This window comes from Pipra filicauda, unplaced genomic scaffold (assembly GCF_003945595.2).
Source record: "Pipra filicauda isolate LSUMZ 115617 unplaced genomic scaffold, ASM394559v2 scaffold2_size9829703_pilon, whole genome shotgun sequence".
Lineage (NCBI taxonomy): Eukaryota > Metazoa > Chordata > Aves > Passeriformes > Pipridae > Pipra > Pipra filicauda.
The window spans coordinates 76,772-92,863 of NW_024104421.1; the positions used below are offsets into that span (position 1 = coordinate 76,772).

General features: G+C 56.4%; 1 protein-coding gene across 2 annotated transcripts in view; it reads left to right on the forward strand.

The window, feature by feature from the left end:
• Nucleotides 1-16,092, forward strand: part of TLN1 (talin 1) — a 35,079-nt gene that overhangs the window by 5,914 nt on the left and 13,073 nt on the right. For both annotated transcript variants that reach the window (XM_039383118.1, XM_039383117.1), the window contains 32 exons: nucleotides 2,128-2,225; nucleotides 2,437-2,566; nucleotides 2,805-2,957; nucleotides 3,254-3,396; nucleotides 3,777-3,904; nucleotides 4,411-4,471; nucleotides 4,754-4,858; nucleotides 5,198-5,353; nucleotides 5,592-5,693; nucleotides 5,916-5,992; nucleotides 6,174-6,354; nucleotides 6,848-6,961; nucleotides 7,675-7,783; nucleotides 8,281-8,489; nucleotides 8,607-8,705; nucleotides 10,642-10,809; nucleotides 11,093-11,387; nucleotides 11,489-11,655; nucleotides 12,009-12,137; nucleotides 12,470-12,583; nucleotides 12,758-12,871; nucleotides 13,029-13,163; nucleotides 13,322-13,450; nucleotides 13,538-13,640; nucleotides 13,713-13,921; nucleotides 14,016-14,135; nucleotides 14,279-14,476; nucleotides 14,797-14,936; nucleotides 15,036-15,129; nucleotides 15,274-15,363; nucleotides 15,540-15,662; nucleotides 15,843-15,986. In XM_039383118.1, coding sequence (XP_039239052.1) covers nucleotides 2,128-2,225; nucleotides 2,437-2,566; nucleotides 2,805-2,957; nucleotides 3,254-3,396; nucleotides 3,777-3,904; nucleotides 4,411-4,471; nucleotides 4,754-4,858; nucleotides 5,198-5,353; nucleotides 5,592-5,693; nucleotides 5,916-5,992; nucleotides 6,174-6,354; nucleotides 6,848-6,961; nucleotides 7,675-7,783; nucleotides 8,281-8,489; nucleotides 8,607-8,705; nucleotides 10,642-10,809; nucleotides 11,093-11,387; nucleotides 11,489-11,655; nucleotides 12,009-12,137; nucleotides 12,470-12,583; nucleotides 12,758-12,871; nucleotides 13,029-13,163; nucleotides 13,322-13,450; nucleotides 13,538-13,640; nucleotides 13,713-13,921; nucleotides 14,016-14,135; nucleotides 14,279-14,476; nucleotides 14,797-14,936; nucleotides 15,036-15,129; nucleotides 15,274-15,363; nucleotides 15,540-15,662; nucleotides 15,843-15,986 — 4,337 coding nt within the window. The remainder of the gene's footprint in view (nucleotides 1-2,127; nucleotides 2,226-2,436; nucleotides 2,567-2,804; nucleotides 2,958-3,253; nucleotides 3,397-3,776; nucleotides 3,905-4,410; nucleotides 4,472-4,753; nucleotides 4,859-5,197; nucleotides 5,354-5,591; nucleotides 5,694-5,915; nucleotides 5,993-6,173; nucleotides 6,355-6,847; nucleotides 6,962-7,674; nucleotides 7,784-8,280; nucleotides 8,490-8,606; nucleotides 8,706-10,641; nucleotides 10,810-11,092; nucleotides 11,388-11,488; nucleotides 11,656-12,008; nucleotides 12,138-12,469; nucleotides 12,584-12,757; nucleotides 12,872-13,028; nucleotides 13,164-13,321; nucleotides 13,451-13,537; nucleotides 13,641-13,712; nucleotides 13,922-14,015; nucleotides 14,136-14,278; nucleotides 14,477-14,796; nucleotides 14,937-15,035; nucleotides 15,130-15,273; nucleotides 15,364-15,539; nucleotides 15,663-15,842; nucleotides 15,987-16,092) is intronic.

Below are 16,092 nucleotides of genomic sequence, written 5' to 3' on the forward strand. Positions count from 1 at the left end.
GGTCTCCCTTTTCTCTTCTGTCTGTGCCTCTCTGGCGCTTTCCCAGAGAAGTGGTGGGGTGGAGGGAGCAAAGTCCAAGTCCTCCTGCGTGGTTGAGGTGAGGGTCTGAGCTTCTTAGGCTCCCTCCTTGACACCCCAGAAGAAATCTGGGGCTTTGGAAGGTAGGAAACCGCATTTGGAAGTGAAATATTCGTGAAGCAATTTGAGCCTGTTGCCCTTTTTGTCTCTGCTCCTCTGTCCTACTTGCATTCATCACCACTAGCCAGGACTAGGTGGGTTTAAACAGTTGCAAGGGTCATTACAAACATTAATAAGCATTTAAGTTAAATTTTTTCTTTCTTGGGGGATGTATAGTCTCCACTGGCTCTGTCCACCACTAGCAGCTCTCTGCGAGACCTGGTGCTGGTGCTCCCTTACCTTTCTAAGCCTTCTCAGCTCTAGCACTTTCCTGCTGCTGCTGGGCTCCCAATTAAGCCTATGGCTCATGACGTGACTCATGCCCACGCGGATGTGACCTGTCCCCATCATGGGTGGGGGGGTTGGAGCTCTGGGACGCCGTCTCAGAGGCTCTCCTGGGTCCCTGCAACCCCTGAAAGCAGCTGTGCCACGGGGGAGAGACAGCAGAGAGGAGGTCAGGAGTCGTGGGAAGAGGAGGGGAAGTGCTGCGACATCTGGGAGCTGCAAATTCCTTGAGGATGAAAGGAAATGCCTTCTCGCACCATGCCCAGCTGGTCAGCAGTCCAGCAGACCATGGCTTTCAGTTACAGAGAGGGACTGGATGTCTGTGGATGCAGGGCTATACTGGTGTTGGAAGGAGCATTGCACTTCCTGCTCCTGGGTGTGAGCCAGCCTGTTTATAAAAAACCATCAAGGCAAAAGCCTTAAAGGGAACTTCTTATTCCCAAGTTTGTTTTCAGTTTCTTACAGCTTTTCTTCTCCTATCTTCCTTGCAGCTTTTGTTTCTCTTTGTTCTCCTTAAACACTGGCACTCTGGCTCCCTTTTTGAGCTGCCCTGGTTTTTTGTCACCTTTGGGCTGGAGGAGCTTCAGTGTAAGTTTCCAGCTCTGCTGTTGCTCTGTCTCAGGAAGTGCCTCTCCCCGCCCAGCCTATGGATCTGGGACAAGCTGCTCAGTTTTCAGTGCTTTAGAGTTATCCTCTTGGAATTTGCTTTGAAAACAGTTTGGGGTTTTGTTGGTTTTTTTTTTTTACTTTAAAAATAAAATGGCAAGCCTCCGTGGTTTTTCAGCTCCCTGTTTAGTAGGATCCTTAACGGCAGTGTTAGCCAGGCAGGCGCAGGGCAGCTCAGGAATTTGTCCCTCCCCAAAGAGAGCTGCCAACAAGATGACGAGTTATAAACATAGCCAACCAAGACAGCCTGCGGCACAGAGTTGTTGCAGAGGTGGAGAAGGACCTTTCCAGGGCACAACCAGGCGTGGCCCTGGCCTCTAGCAGCATAAAAATGCGGTTTGAGCTGAGGTGCCACTGCCCAGGCTCCAGCAGCAGCACTTTCACCAGCCCCAGGGGAGCAGGATTTGGTGAACAGCAATTATTCACCACCTCTGACACCTCATCCTCCTTCATCCTCCTCCTCCACAGAGGAGTCCCAGCAATTCTCATCCCGCACACCAAAGTTCCATCATTTAAATTGCCTCTGTCTGCATCCTTTCAAACTCTTCTGTGTCCTGGGGAGATGCAGACCTCACCACCACAAAGTACTCAAGGTGTCAATTGCCTAGATTGTATATACCAGTTCCCAGCACCCTTCCTGGTGATCCAAGACTTTATTACCTTGCTTTCACCACTACTACACATTGCACTGAAGATTTTGGAGAGCTGTCAACCACAACTGCAAGCTCTCCCTTCTGTGGTGTCTGTCAGTTCCAAGTTGGGCATTGTGTAGGCATGCTTCAGATGATTTTTTCCATAGATAACTGTGGTAAAACGTGCACCTCGGAGCTTGCTTGCCAGCTTTGTTACCCACTCGTTGGGTTTAGGCTCCAGCTTTCACAGTGCTGCTGTGCTTCACGCACTGGGCTGCACTGATGCACATCCCTGGGCACAGACTGGCATCTTGGTGGCCCTGTCCTTCTCAGGACTCCCCTGGCAGAGACTTTACCTGTTTTTCAGCCAATGATTTTGGGCTGTTCCTCTCGGATGAAGACCCAAAGAAAGGAATCTGGCTGGAGGCTGGGAAGGCCCTGGACTACTACATGCTTCGCAATGGGGTAAGTGTCCATCCCACATCCTTCCAGCCTTGGCTGCACAGTTGGATGTGCCCACAGTGTGGAGATGGTGTGGGTGCCTGCCCTGCTGCCTTCCATCATCTTCTGCAGCACACTATGTCCCCCCACAATTCCACTGGGCATTTGGGAGCTGTTGGCATGACGGTGGGATGTGGGTTCCACCACTGGGAGCTGTGCTCTGCTGTACCTTCAGGATACCATGGAATACAAGAAGAAGCAGCGGCCCCTGAAGATCCGCATGCTGGATGGGACAGTGAAAACGGTGATGGTGGATGACTCCAAAACTGTCACGGACATGCTCATGACAATCTGTGCCCGAATTGGTGAGAGGAGAGGGCAGCAACAGGGGGAAGAAGGGAGGTGGGGAGAGATGGCAGCATCTGACGGGCTACTGGGGGAGTGGCAGCAGCTCTGCAGCAGATGGCCTAGCAGCATGGGTGTCCAAGGGGTGCTTGGGGAGGGCACACTGAGGAGGGCACACTGTTCAGCACCTCTGTGTTGCTCCGTGCTTTGTATTTGGCAGCAAAATCATGCTGAGTTTGGTTCTCTGCTCTTCTGCAGGCATCACAAACTATGATGAGTACTCGCTTGTTCGGGAGATTATGGAAGAGAAGAAGGAGGAGGTTACTGGCACCCTCAAGAAGGACAAGACCCTGCTGCGAGATGAGAAGAAGATGGAGAAGCTCAAGCAGAAATTGCACACAGATGACGAGCGTAGGTGCCTGGATGTGCTGGAGATGGGGTCAGGCTGTGCTGAGGGCAATGAGGAGGGGAGCAGGGAACCCCCTGCAAGGGGAAGAGCCAGTCGGGGGAGGGGAGAGGACTATAATGAGGGAATGTGTGCACACACCTCCTGGAGTGTCTCCTGCCTGGGGGCCCAGGAGAGAGGGGTGAGAGCCAGGATGCACGAGGCGGGCATCCATTCCTCACTCCTCACGAGCAGCCCCAGGGCCAGGACCAGCCCTGCCTCAGCGCCTGTCCCTCTGCTTATGCCTTGGCATTGCCTGCAGTGAATTGGCTGGACCATGGCCGGACCCTGCGCGAGCAAGGCATTGACGACAATGAAACGCTGCTGCTGCGGCGCAAGTTCTTCTACTCTGACCAGAACGTGGACTCGCGAGATCCTGTGCAGCTCAACCTGCTCTACGTGCAGGTACAGCTTCCCAGGGCACCTGGCTCCACTGCCAAGTGCCAGCCCCTGGAGGAGCCACCATGGGGGGTACTTCAGGATACCCAGTTATCTCCTGGGTAAGAGCCAACACTGGCAATCCTAGCCCTGCCCTCTGTGTACTCCAGAGCTCCCCAAGGAATCCCGTGTCAGCTGTCGGGTAGGAATCATCCTGAAGTGCTGCTGCTGTTTCTCTCCCAGGCTTGATGCTGTTCCCCATAGGGGACAGCCTGGTCCCAGATCCTCCTGTTTTTCAGGGCAATTTCTTTTAACTCTGGAAAACATGTTGTACTTGGTGTAGGGGGGAGCAGTGGCAGGGCTGCGTGGCTGCCCAGCTCACAGCAGTGTCTTCTATTCCCACACAGGCTCGTGACGACATCCTGAACGGTTCCCACCCTGTCTCCTTTGACAAAGCCTGCGAGTTTGCTGGCCACCAGTGCCAGATCCAGTTTGGGCCACACAACGAGCAGAAGCACAAGCCAGGCTTTCTGGAGTGAGTGTCCTGAGGAGCCCCTGGGCTTTGTCTTGAAGGGTCTGGAGCAGCTTGGCAGCACCCAGCACCACACTGCCCTGTGGGGCTCCAGGGGTTTGGTTGCCTGTGGCGCAGCCCCTCTCCTCCTTACAGCACAGTGCCCAAGTGTGGAGATCCACACCAGCCACAAGGTGTGCCAGCCCCCTATCCTGCCATCCTGCTCCCTCTGGCACCCCTGCAGGGACATGCAGCAGCTCCAATGGGGGTCCCCAGCCCACCATAGAGCCCGCCCTGATGCCACACAAAGGGCTGCATCCTAAGCACCTCCACCCCACTCTCAGCTAGGGCATCTCCAAGGACAGCTTTTGTAGCTGCAACAACCTCTCCCGCATCCTTCCTGCTCCCAAAGACTCTCAGCTCATGCCCTGGCAGGTGTTTGTCTGAGGCTTTGGGTTGGGCATCCTCGTAGTCAAAGACAGGTGCTGACTTTGGGCTCTCTGCTAACCGGCTCGCCTGTCTCTTGGCAGGCTCAAGGATTTCCTGCCTAAGGAGTACATCAAGCAGAAAGGGGAGCGCAAGATCTTCATGGTATGTGCAGCAGGGAGGTTGAAAGCTGGGCTTTTTGTTCCTCCTCACTAAAGGCTGAGGCTGCTACTGTCACGGAAGGCAGCACATAGCAGTGTGGTGGGAAGGAAACAGGAGCAGGAGCTGTAGGTGGGCAGACAAGGCAACTCCTGAGATATACCAGAGATCAGAGGGATGCTGTAGCAGGGGATGCTGGTGGGGTAGGGAGAGCCTGGAAAGGCTGTGGAATGGTGGCACTAGCAGGACTATGAATCCTGGTGCAATGTTCTGTCTTTGCTGTCACAGGCCCACAAGAACTGCGGGAACATGAGCGAGATTGAGGCCAAAGTTCGCTATGTGAAACTTGCCCGTTCCCTCAAGACCTACGGGGTCTCCTTCTTCTTGGTCAAGGTAGAGCAGCAGCCCCCCTGGTCCCACTTCTCACCAACCAAAATTCCTCCTCTTCAGCATCCCTCCCTCTGTTGTGCCTCCAGCTACTACCCCTCAACTCACATTGTTCCAGTTTTCCTTACATCTCCACTGTCCACCTCTCCTTCATGCCTTTCCCCGTGCAATGCCTTCCTACTCCTGGGTTCACACTTTTTCTCCTTTTCAAGCTCCATGTGGTGGTTGTCACCACTGGAAAGCATGGCCTTGGGAGTGTTTGGTAGCCATAACAGGCCACAAAGGTCTCTGCCTGGATAGATCCATCCTGGGGGTAGCCCACAGCCCTTGTGTTGTGGCCCACAGGAGAAGATGAAGGGGAAGAACAAGCTGGTGCCACGGCTGCTGGGGATCACCAAGGAGTGTGTGATGCGTGTGGATGAGAAAACCAAGGAAGTGATTCAGGAGTGGAGCCTGACCAACATCAAGCGTTGGGCAGCCTCACCCAAGAGCTTCACCCTGGTAGGGACCAGCACTTGGTCCTCCACGTTCCCTCCCTGTTGGTGCCCCCGTGGGGGGCTACTCTCACTTAGCCCCCCTCTTGGGTATTGCCCCACGGTGGCACAGCCCTGCCATCCTCTGGGGCCTCTCCCAGCTCTTGTTTCAGAGGCTGGCGCTCGGGTGCTTAGCGCATACCAGAGGGGCTCAGGGTGGCCGCCAGTGCCCTGCTCCGGTGCTACCCTGTGCCCTGCTGTTGCAGGATTTTGGAGATTACCAGGATGGTTACTACTCAGTGCAGACGACGGAGGGGGAACAGATCGCCCAGCTGATTGCTGGCTACATAGATATCATCCTGAAAAAGGTGAGGCTGTGCTGAGGAGAGCACTAATAACCAGATCCTCCCTGGAGAGGGGTGCAGGGTGCCCCTTCCAACTGCTTCCAGACAGCCATTGGCACATGGTACTGCTGAAAGAGCTGGAGATGGGGCAGGGGAGCTCTGCAGCTCTGGTACAGTGTCTGGGCTGCAGGAGGAGGGGAAGGTTTGGAGGTATGTGCTGTCTGACACTTCTCTTTCCCTCCACAGAAAAAGAGCAAAGACCACTTTGGGCTGGAGGGGGATGAGGAGTCCACCATGCTGGAAGATTCTGTGTCTCCAAAGAAGTAAGTCTTCCAGGAGCAAGACAGTTACCAAACAGAAGTTGAATGGAGAGGGGGCTCCAGCCAAACTTGCAGGACAGGATATCTGGAGAAAGAGCTGGCGGTCCTTTGGTGCCAGCTCTCCCGGAGAGCCTGGTTCTGTGCCCATGGGCATTGCTTCACCTGGTATTTCTTCCCCTTTCAGGTCGACAGTCTTGCAGCAGCAGTTTAACCGTGTAGGCAAGGCGGAGCTGGGCTCAGTGGCCTTGCCAGCCATCATGCGGACGGGGGCTGGAGGGCCAGAAAACTTCCAGGTGGGCACGATGCCGCAGCCTCAACTGCAAATCACCAGTGGCCAGATGCACCGAGGGCACATGCCTCCCCTGGTAAGCTCTCCCAGTGCTCACCACAGGACACAAACTCTGAGAGGTGCCTGTTGGTCTTATGCAGACCTGTTCATTTGGGTCTGTGGCCAGGCATTGCCTTCCTGGAAGGGCAGGGGCTCTGTGCCGCTGGTGTCATGGGCCTGCTGAGCTGGCATACTCCTGCACCCCCCTCTGCAAACTTGAGCTACACCCCAGCATTTTCCCCTGGCAGGCAGCTGCAGCCTCTCCTTCAGGTTGTGCCTGGACAACCCCACTAGTGCTTTGGTTTGCAACAGAGCCCAGCTAGTTAACTGTGAGACTTGCTTGTACCTATGGTGGGATGTGGCATTTCCCAATGGGAGTTGCAGAGCAAGTTCCCCTTCTTGTTAAGTGTACCTCACTTTGTGGAGACCTACCTAGAGCACTGTCATCAACGGCACGTTGCAGGGGAGCAAATTATTTAAGCCTAGATTTCCAGCCTTCAGCATACCTCGGTCTGTCTCTGTGTTTGCAGACCTCAGCCCAGCAAGCTCTGACTGGCACCATCAACTCAAGCATGCAGGCTGTGCATGCAGCTCAGGCCACGCTGGACGACTTCGAGACCTTGCCACCCCTCGGGCAGGATGCTGTGAGTGCCAGGTGGACGTGGTGTGCTGGGGGTGGACCTTGCTGGAGGTTGTTAGGTGGGCTGGGTGAGGCTGGTCACATTCCCAGGAGAAGTGCCAGCAGCTCCTGGAAGATCTGCTGCCTGAAAAGAGATGGCGTCGCCAGGTATGGGTGCTGAAGGAGAAAATGAGACTGCACACACAGAGTCTGATTTCAGGTCTTGCCCCCTGACACTTTTCGGCGTTCCCCTTTTATTCATAATCTCTCATAAACAGCACCTGGAGTTTTTCCTTTAGTTAACTGGAATTCCCAGGATTGTCCCAAACCAGTGCCTTGATGCCACACATTTACACTTGCATCGAGTGGTAGCTGTGTTCAGCCATGAGAGAAAATCACACGCTTATGCAGGCTGGTTAAAGTGGTTTTCCACTTTGAGACATAACTTTCTCTCCCTCAAAGCACTTAGCCAAGGTCAATCCTCCCTTTTGATTCCGATTAACTAAATGCAGGTGCAGAGTGACTGAGCTTGTTCCCACAGTATCCCACCCTGCGGGCAGATATGGAGGGGACATTTGACTGTGTTGCTTGTTCAGAATGGACTGGAGAGTTTTGGGTGGTCACAGGTCTTCCTTGTCTTTTCTTTATATCCTCTTCCCTGTGTTCTTCTGTATGAGCATGTGTGCTGCTACCCACCACCTCTGCCACCATCTCCTGATCTTGTTCTCCCCATTTCAGGCATCCAAAGCTTGGCGCAAAAACAAAATGGATGAGTCTAAGCATGAGATCCACTCCCAAGTGGATGCTATCACTGCTGGCACAGCCTCAGTGGTCAACCTCACTGCAGGTATGTGGAGGGTTGGAGAAGAGGGATGCCCCAGTTCTGGAGAAGGCTCTCTGTTGTTTGGTTGAAGGACAGGGCTCCTGCCCTGCATCATAAACTGGAGGTGCCAGCCTGCCCCAGCTAGAAATAAATCAGCCCCAAAGGCTGCTGATATCCCTGTAGAGCTGGCCATCCTCCACAGCTCACCTGGCTTTTAGACCCCTGCCTGTGCTCTGCCCAGTCCTTCCTTCCGGCCCCTATTTGACCAGCCATGATCTGGACCAGAAGCATGTTGCCCGGTCTGTGCCATAGCTTGAGGCATAGCCATGGCACAGTGCAGCTCCCTTTCCCCAGGCTCTCCTGCCAAATCTCAGCTGATACAGCAACCTTTCAGGCTCAGGAGCCAGAGGGTCTCTCCCCCTGCTCCTGGAAAGAAAAACCACATCAGTGACAGGTGTGTGGATGCTCTTGGAGCATCACTTGAAGTGCATCCCATCTTATCTTGTCTCCTTCCTGGGCAGGGGATCCAGCAGACACGGACTATACCGCCGTGGGCTGCGCTGTCACCACCATCTCTTCCAACCTGACGGAGATGTCCAAGGGCGTGAAGCTGCTGGCTGCGCTGATGGAAGACGAGGGAGGGAATGGGCGGCAGCTTCTGCAGGCAGCCAAGAACCTGGCCAGTGCCGTCTCAGACCTGCTGAAAACAGCACAGCCTGCCAGCGCTGAGGTGGGGGGCAGGAGTGGCTGTGGGGCCAAGGGGAAGGGGGAAGCTGAGTGGAACCATTGAGTGGGGTTTTAGGGTTTGCTCACTGGCCCGGTGTTGATTATGCCTTGTTCCTTGCAGCCTCGCCAGAATCTCCTGCAGGCTGCCGGCCTCGTGGGCCAGACCAGCGGGGAGCTGCTGCAGCAGATCGGGGAGAGCGACACCGACCCCCGGTTCCAGGTGAGTGCACCCAGCAGCAACTGGGGACACCCACTCCCTAAATCCGTCAGCCTTTGCACAGGACCTGGCAGGAGGGCTCTGGGTTGAAGTGTGTCCGGTACCAGCGGTGACTTTGTCGGGGAGGCGACAGGCCATTGCCCATCTCTATCCCTAGTGCCACTGATATAACACCTCTTATCTTGTGGATTCCCGTGTAGATCCCAGAAAGCCGGTGTACTTGGATCCTGCCTGCCTCTGAACCAAAGACGGTAAAACAGGGCTGTAGGCATGGCTTGGTGGTCCCTGCTGTCTCCGACATGAGGGGTGCTCCTCTGGGAACTGTCATCTGAACTCTTTGAAGAAGGGCTCTTGAAAAATTCTGCTTTCCTGGCGATTGGCTCTCAGAAGTCCATACATTCGGGTCACTGCTTGGGCAAGTGCTGCTCTGGGAGTCCTCCCTTGCAGCTCCTGCCTGCTGCTCCCTGCCTGTGGGAGCTGCCTGCCTGCTACCCCCATCGGAGGCCCAGGATAGCCGGAGCCTTATGGGGAGATTTTAGATGAGCTGACTTCCAGCTGGCTGGCTTTCCCATGACTGCTCCTTCCAGCACAAGGGAGGTTAGCACACTGTGCTGGGCAGGAGGATCCAGCCGTAGTATAGTTCAAAACAGACTCCGGAAAGAAGAGGTTTCTGTTCATGGCAGCCACAGAGCCTCGACATGAGCAGAAAGGCCTTGACAAATATCCAAAGGGAACAGAAAAGCTAGCACCAGGGCAGGAAGCCATGCTCGACCAGGCAGCAGTGCCAGGACAAAGCATCCCCAAGGGGCAGATTTAGGACCTGGAAGACAATTTGCAGTTGTACAGCAGTAAGTTCTGCCTCACAGGTGTCAGACCCGAGTGTATCTACTTCCCTCCTTGGGCTCGGATGCAGTGGTTTGGGGACTCTGAAAATGGGTGCATGCTCTCTCCGATCTTTCCTCCTGTCGCAAAAGGTGGCGGATTGTAGCGAAGTAGTCTTGGCTTGCAGGAGGCAAGGGGATGCTGTGACACTTCTGGTTTGGTGGCTGGAGGTTTCCCTGTCAGGGAGTGTGGGGCCACTCGCTGTGAGCGCTCACAGCAGGAGGTTGGCAACAGGCAGAGAGCCCTGCCCTGCCCTACCAGGGTCTTCGCTCCAAGCATTTGGTGTTTAGCACTAATGCTGCCAGTTTTCACTGGCAATGTGCTGCAGGGGCTAATCCTGAGGGCTGCAGCGTCCTGTCATGTCTGATGCCCTGCAGGAAAGCAGTTTGCTGTATTGGTTACTGCTTGTTGTGTGCTAGCAGAGTGGCCTCATGGCTTTCCTGCCACCCTGGGGAGACGAGGCTGGTTGCGTTGTCATGTACCTCTCCTTTAGCCCCAGGAATAACAGCAGAGATGAGCCAACAAGCTAGAATAGAAAATAGCTGGCATGCCTGCAGTACAGGTGATGAGAGCATCTCCTGCTCACCTCTTGCTGGTGGGATGAGCCAGTGGTATGAGCCTGTAGACTGGCAGCTGCCCCCAGTGTGTCTGTGCCATGAATGGCTTGCACCTGCCATTTGACTGTAAGGGTTTGTCATTTTTTTGCTGTGTTCAAATGTTTGCAAATCCCATGCAAATCCAGGCAGTGCCAGCAGTACAATCAAGGAAGGATGGCTGCCTAGGGAGTGGGTGTTGGGATGATGCTGAGCATTGCCCGAGCTGCTGTGGGTAGTGTTTGTGGCAGTGCAGGCTGCCTCTCAGAGCCAGCTGTAGGACACAGAAAAGATGGGGTCAAGGTGTTGCCAGGTATTCGGTGCTGCTGGTGCTGGGACAGAGTGGATGAAAGGCCCCTGAGAGCTCACATTACCCCTCTGAATATTTCACGAGAGCCCTGCAGATGGCTGCGGCCATTCCCACTGCCATGGCTGCCTCGCTGACCCTTTGTGTCCCCTCCCAGGACATGCTTATGCAGCTGGCGAAGGCAGTGGCCAGTGCTGCTGCTACACTAGTGCTCAAAGCCAAGAACGTGGCTCAGAAAACGGAAGACGCAGCGCTGCAGACACAGGTGATCGCTGCAGCCACCCAGTGCGCCCTCTCCACCTCCCAGCTCGTGGCCTGCACCAAGGTAAGCAGCAGGGTTAACCCTTGCCTCAGCGTGGCTGCAAGCTTCACCTGGCGGGGGGGGCAGCTTCATGGTGGGGTCCTAGGTGTGCCAGAATCACATGTCCTAAGGCAGGACTTTGGGAGTGTGGCACAGGGAGTGTGGCTGCCTCTGACTGGGTCCCTGCTACTGTGCCCAAGCAAGGAGTACCCTCTTTGGAGGAGCAGAAGTTTGGGATAGCTGTCCCTGCCCAGCCCCTACAAGGAGCCTACCACACTCACTGCCCAACCTTTCTCCTCCCTTCCAGGTTGTGGCTCCCACAATCAGTTCCCCAGTCTGCCAGGAGCAACTGATTGAGGCTGGCAAGTTGGTGGCCAAGTCAGCTGAGGGCTGCGTGGAGGCCTCCAAGGCAGCCACCAGTGATGACCAGCTCCTGAAGCAGGTGGGGGTGGCAGCCACGGCTGTCACCCAGGCCCTCAATGACCTGCTGCAGCACATCAAGCAGCACGCCTTGGGCGGGCAGCCCATCGGGCGCTACGACCAGGCCACTGACACCATCCTCAACGTCACCGAGAACATATTCAGCTCCATGGGCGATGCAGGTGAGAGCAGCTGATGGCACCCACATTAGAGCATGGTGGATAGTGAAGTAGTGGGGAGCCCTTGGGGCTTGCTAATGGGCCACACTTCCATTCTGTTCCAGGGGAGATGGTGCGTCAGGCTCGTATTCTAGCCCAGGCCACCTCAGACCTTGTCAATGCCATCAAAGCCGACGCTGAGGGAGAGACTGACCTGGAGAATTCACGCAAGCTTCTGAGTGCAGCCAAGATCCTGGCTGATGCCACTGCCAAGATGGTGGAGGCTGCGAAGGTGAGTGCGTGGGGGAGGGTGGATGCTGGCTTTGGCCCCCAGCCCTGTCCAACACTGTTGGCTCAGTGCTGGGGAGGGGACGAGCAGCCCCTGTGTGGGGCAGCAGTTCCCAGAGTAAGGGACCTGTGCGGTGGGGTAGGCTCATCCCAGAGCTGTGGGTGGTAGCAGAGGAGCTGTTCCCTCTCCTGCTGCTGGGCTCTACTGGAGAGGCTTTGGACATCTCCCCAGCACCATAAGTAGCCAGGCTACCTTGTGGGGGACTCTGTGGCATCAGGCCAGAGCATGTGCTGCTTCAGGAGGACGAGGGACTCCGTGGTCCCTGCGAGGTGTGATGGGTTTTCTGCTCTCTCCAGGGAGCTGCAGCCCACCCAGACAGTGAGGAGCAGCAGCAGCGGCTGCGCGAGGCAGCAGAGGGGCTGCGCATGGCAACCAATGCCGCAGCCCAGAATGCCATCAAGAAGAAGCTCGTACACAAGCTGGAGGTGAGATGCTGGGCAAGGGTCTGTGGAGGGCAAACAGGCACAGTCAGCGAGCAAGGCCTGACCAGGAGCCCCCACATCCCTGCATTCTCCAGCAGAATAAAGTCCTTTTCAGGCACAGCATCTGTGCTGCATCATGCAGAGACCTCCCTTCCCTTCCCGTGTGTGCACCGTGTTACTTTGGGGCGCTGGGCATCGAGGGTGCTGGGGGTGCTCCAGTGTCACAGATATAGGCACAGGAGAAGTTGTTTAGGGCAGATGGGCCCTGGTGCGTGGGGGGTGGCTCGAGACAGACTGCCCTGCTGCCAGTGTTAACTCATGCCTCCCTGTGCCAGCATGCAGCCAAGCAGGCCGCCGCCTCCGCCACCCAGACCATCGCTGCCGCGCAGCACGCCTCCTCCTCCAACAAGAACCCTGCTGCCCAGCAGCAGCTGGTGCAGAGCTGCAAGGTAAGGACTGGGCCTGTGCTCCTCCCCATCCCATCTCCCATCAGCCACAGTGGACAGACAGGACCTTGGGGTCCTCACTCAGGCCCCCCAGGAGCTGATCCTTTGATTGCCAGTCCTGGGTTGGATCCATCTTCTTCTGACCATGGTTCTCCGGTGACCGTTTTTCTCTGGCAGGTGGTGGCAGAGCAGATCCCAATGCTGGTTCAGGGTGTGCGTGGAAGCCAGTCCCAGCCAGACAGCCCCAGCGCCCAGCTGGCTCTCATTGCTGCCAGTCAGAACTTCCTGCAGGTACCCACGCTGCCCAGAGCTTCCCATGCTGGCTCTGGCATTACAGCTTTCCTACCATGCTTGGCCCTCCTAAGATACTGGAGGACCTTCTGTATATGTTCAACTGACATGCTGCATGTTCATCCCCTTTTCACTGCTTTTTGTTTTGGCCTGACAGCCTGGTGGGAAGATGGTAGCTGCAGCCAAGGCCACTGTCCCCACCATCACGGACCAAGCCTCTGCGATGCAGCTCAGCCAGTGTGCCAAGAACTTGGCTGCAGCTCTGGCTGAGCTCCGCACAGCAGCCCAGAAGGTGAGAGGCTGGGTCTCCCATCCCACAGCAGGAGAGTGCAGCTGGCTGTGCAGAGCAGGAGAGGACAGTGGGGATAGCCCGGTGGCAGGTCGTGATATCTGCCGCAGCCAGGTGGGCTCAGTGGTCACCTTCTCACCTTCCCTTCTGCCCCATCACAGGCTCAGGAGGCGTGCGGACCCCTGGAGATAGACTCTGCACTGGGTCTGGTGCAGAGCCTGGAGAGGGACTTGCAGGAAGCCAAGGCAGCTGCCCGCGATGGCAAGCTCAAGCCTCTGCCAGGAGAGACGGTGAGGGCACAGGAAAGGGTGGCTCAGGGTGATGCAGGGTGGACTCTGAGGCAGCTCACCAACATGTCCCAACTCATCCTCCTGCAGATGGAGAAGTGTGCCCAGGACCTGGGGAACAGCACCAAAGCCGTCAGCTCCGCCATCGCTCACCTCCTGGGAGAGGTGGCCCAGGGCAATGAGAACTACACAGGTACTGGCCTCAGCAGCAGGGCTGGAAGAGGGGACACTGAGCTGACGGGCACTGACCTCTCCATCCCCACAGGAATCGCTGCCCGGGAAGTGGCCCAGGCCCTGCGCTCGCTCAGCCAGGCTGCCCGTGGTGTGGCGGCCAACACCTCCAACCCGCAGGCACAGAATGCCATGCTGGAGTGTGCCAGCGACGTCATGGATAAAGCCAACAACCTCATCGAGGAGGCGCGAAAGGCAGTGGCCAAGCCTGGTGACCCAGAGAGCCAGCAGCGCCTGGCCCAGGTGGGGAGAGTGGGTACCCCAGTGTGCCCTGTCAGGCTGTGGAAAGGATGTGAGGCTGGCTGGGAGATGGTGACCACTCTTTACTTCTCTGCAGGTGGCCAAGGCAGTGTCACAGGCCCTGAACCGCTGCGTTAACTGCCTGCCAGGGCAGCGTGATGTGGATGCTGCCATCCGCATGGTGGGAGAGGCCAGCAAGAGGCTGCTCGCGGATTCGGTGAGCCAAAGGGGGAAGTCTTGTGATGCAAGGCAGTCCAACTGCATCAGATTCCTCTAAGCATATCCCCAAGCATGTGCCATATTTTCAGCCTCCACCTCCATTCACCTTGCTGCCCCTCCTAACCGTTTACCTCCTTCCAGTTTCCTCCCAGCACCAAGAGCTTCCAGGAGGCACAGAGCCAGCTGAACCAGGCAGCTGCAGGGCTCAACCAGTCTGCCAACGAGCTGGTGCAGGCATCACGTGGCACCCCTCAAGACCTGGCCAAGTCCTCTGGCAAATTTGGGCAGGACTTCAATGAGTTCCTGCAGGCAGGAGTGGAGATGGCCGGCCAGTCCCCGGTGAGAGTAAATGCCTGTTGGGGTGTCCTGGGTATAGTGAGAGGTTTGGGATGCCTGAGGAGGTGGCTGACCACAGGTAGGGTGGCCAGGCAGTGGTGGTTAGTGTGGCTGTGGCCAATGCAGTTGGTGGGATGGGGTCTGGAGCTGTACAAAACCACAGCAGCAGGGAGAAGGTGGCTTGAGTTGGTTCTGTGAGAATTGCTGTCAGTGAAGAAGTTGGGTGAAAGGAACTGGCTCAGCTTGAAAATCACCAGAGAAGATCCAGGGTGGGTATGGACTTTGGAAACCTGCTGCAGATAACACTTCCTGGCTCCTTGCAGAATAAGGAAGACCAGGCACAGGTGGTGTCGAACTTGAAGAGCATCTCCATGTCCTCCAGCAAGCTGCTGCTGGCTGCAAAGGCTCTCTCTGCTGACCCTGCAGCCCCCAACCTCAAGAATCAGCTGGCAGCAGCGGCACGGTAGGAGGAACTGCTCCCTGAGAGCTGCTGGTCATAGCAGTGAGCCTAGGTGGTGAGGCAGGCGTTGATCCATGTGTCTTTTTCTCATGTCCCTGGCAGGGCTGTGACTGACAGCATTAACCAGCTGATCACCATGTGCACCCAGCAGGCCCCAGGCCAGAAGGAGTGTGACAATGCCCTGCGGGAGCTGGAGGTGAGAAGCTGCGTCTTGACGGGACAGTGGAGAGGCTGAGATGGTGGGGAGGGAGGAGCTCTGCAAGGGGCAGGAGGGAGCAAAGAGGAGTGCAAGTGAAGGATGCAGAACCTTCCTCTGGATGTGACACCCTTATCCCTGCAGACGGTGAAGGAGCTGTTGGAGAACCCCACCCAGACTGTCAATGACATGTCCTACTTCAACTGCCTCGACAGCGTCATGGAGAACTCCAAGGTGAGCCCTGATGTAGGAATGGAAGTTTGAGGAAAGACAAGAGGATTTGGGAAGGATGTGGGCGCAAAGGGAAGGTGGTTCCTCCTCCACTGACAAAAGCACAGTGAGCTCTGATCCTGGGAGCACCGTGGTAGCAGCGGATGGTGTCCGTAACCAGTGTGTGGTGTGTCCTGCAGGTGCTGGGTGAGTCCATGGCTGGCATCTCCCAGAATGCCAAGAACAGCAAACTGCCTGAGTTTGGGGATTCCATCAGTGCCGCCTCCAAAGCTCTTTGTGGGCTGACAGAGGCAGCTGCCCAGGTAAGACACACTCAGTCCTGAGCATTACCCCAGGTGCACAGTTGCCATATGCACCCCACCCCTGCCCTTACAAGCCTGTCCCCATGGGACAGTGCTGCCAGGCTCCTCTGCAGCGTATGCCTGCTCTGAGCTCCCGTGCTCTGTGCAGGCTCTCTCTTACCGCCTCTGTCATGCTCTTAGGCTGCCTACCTTGTGGGAGTGTCAGACCCCAATAGCCAGGCTGGACAGCAGGGCTTGGTAGACCCCACTCAGTTTGCCAGAGCTAACCAAGCCATCCAAATGGCCTGCCAGAACCTGGTGGACCCTGCCTGCACCCAGTCCCAGGTGAGTGTGGGGTGGGGCACAATTACAGGCATTTTCTTGCACTAAAAGAAATTGTATGTCTAGTTGGAAGAGCTGCATCCCAAGAGTTAGCCAAGATGGTGGTTGG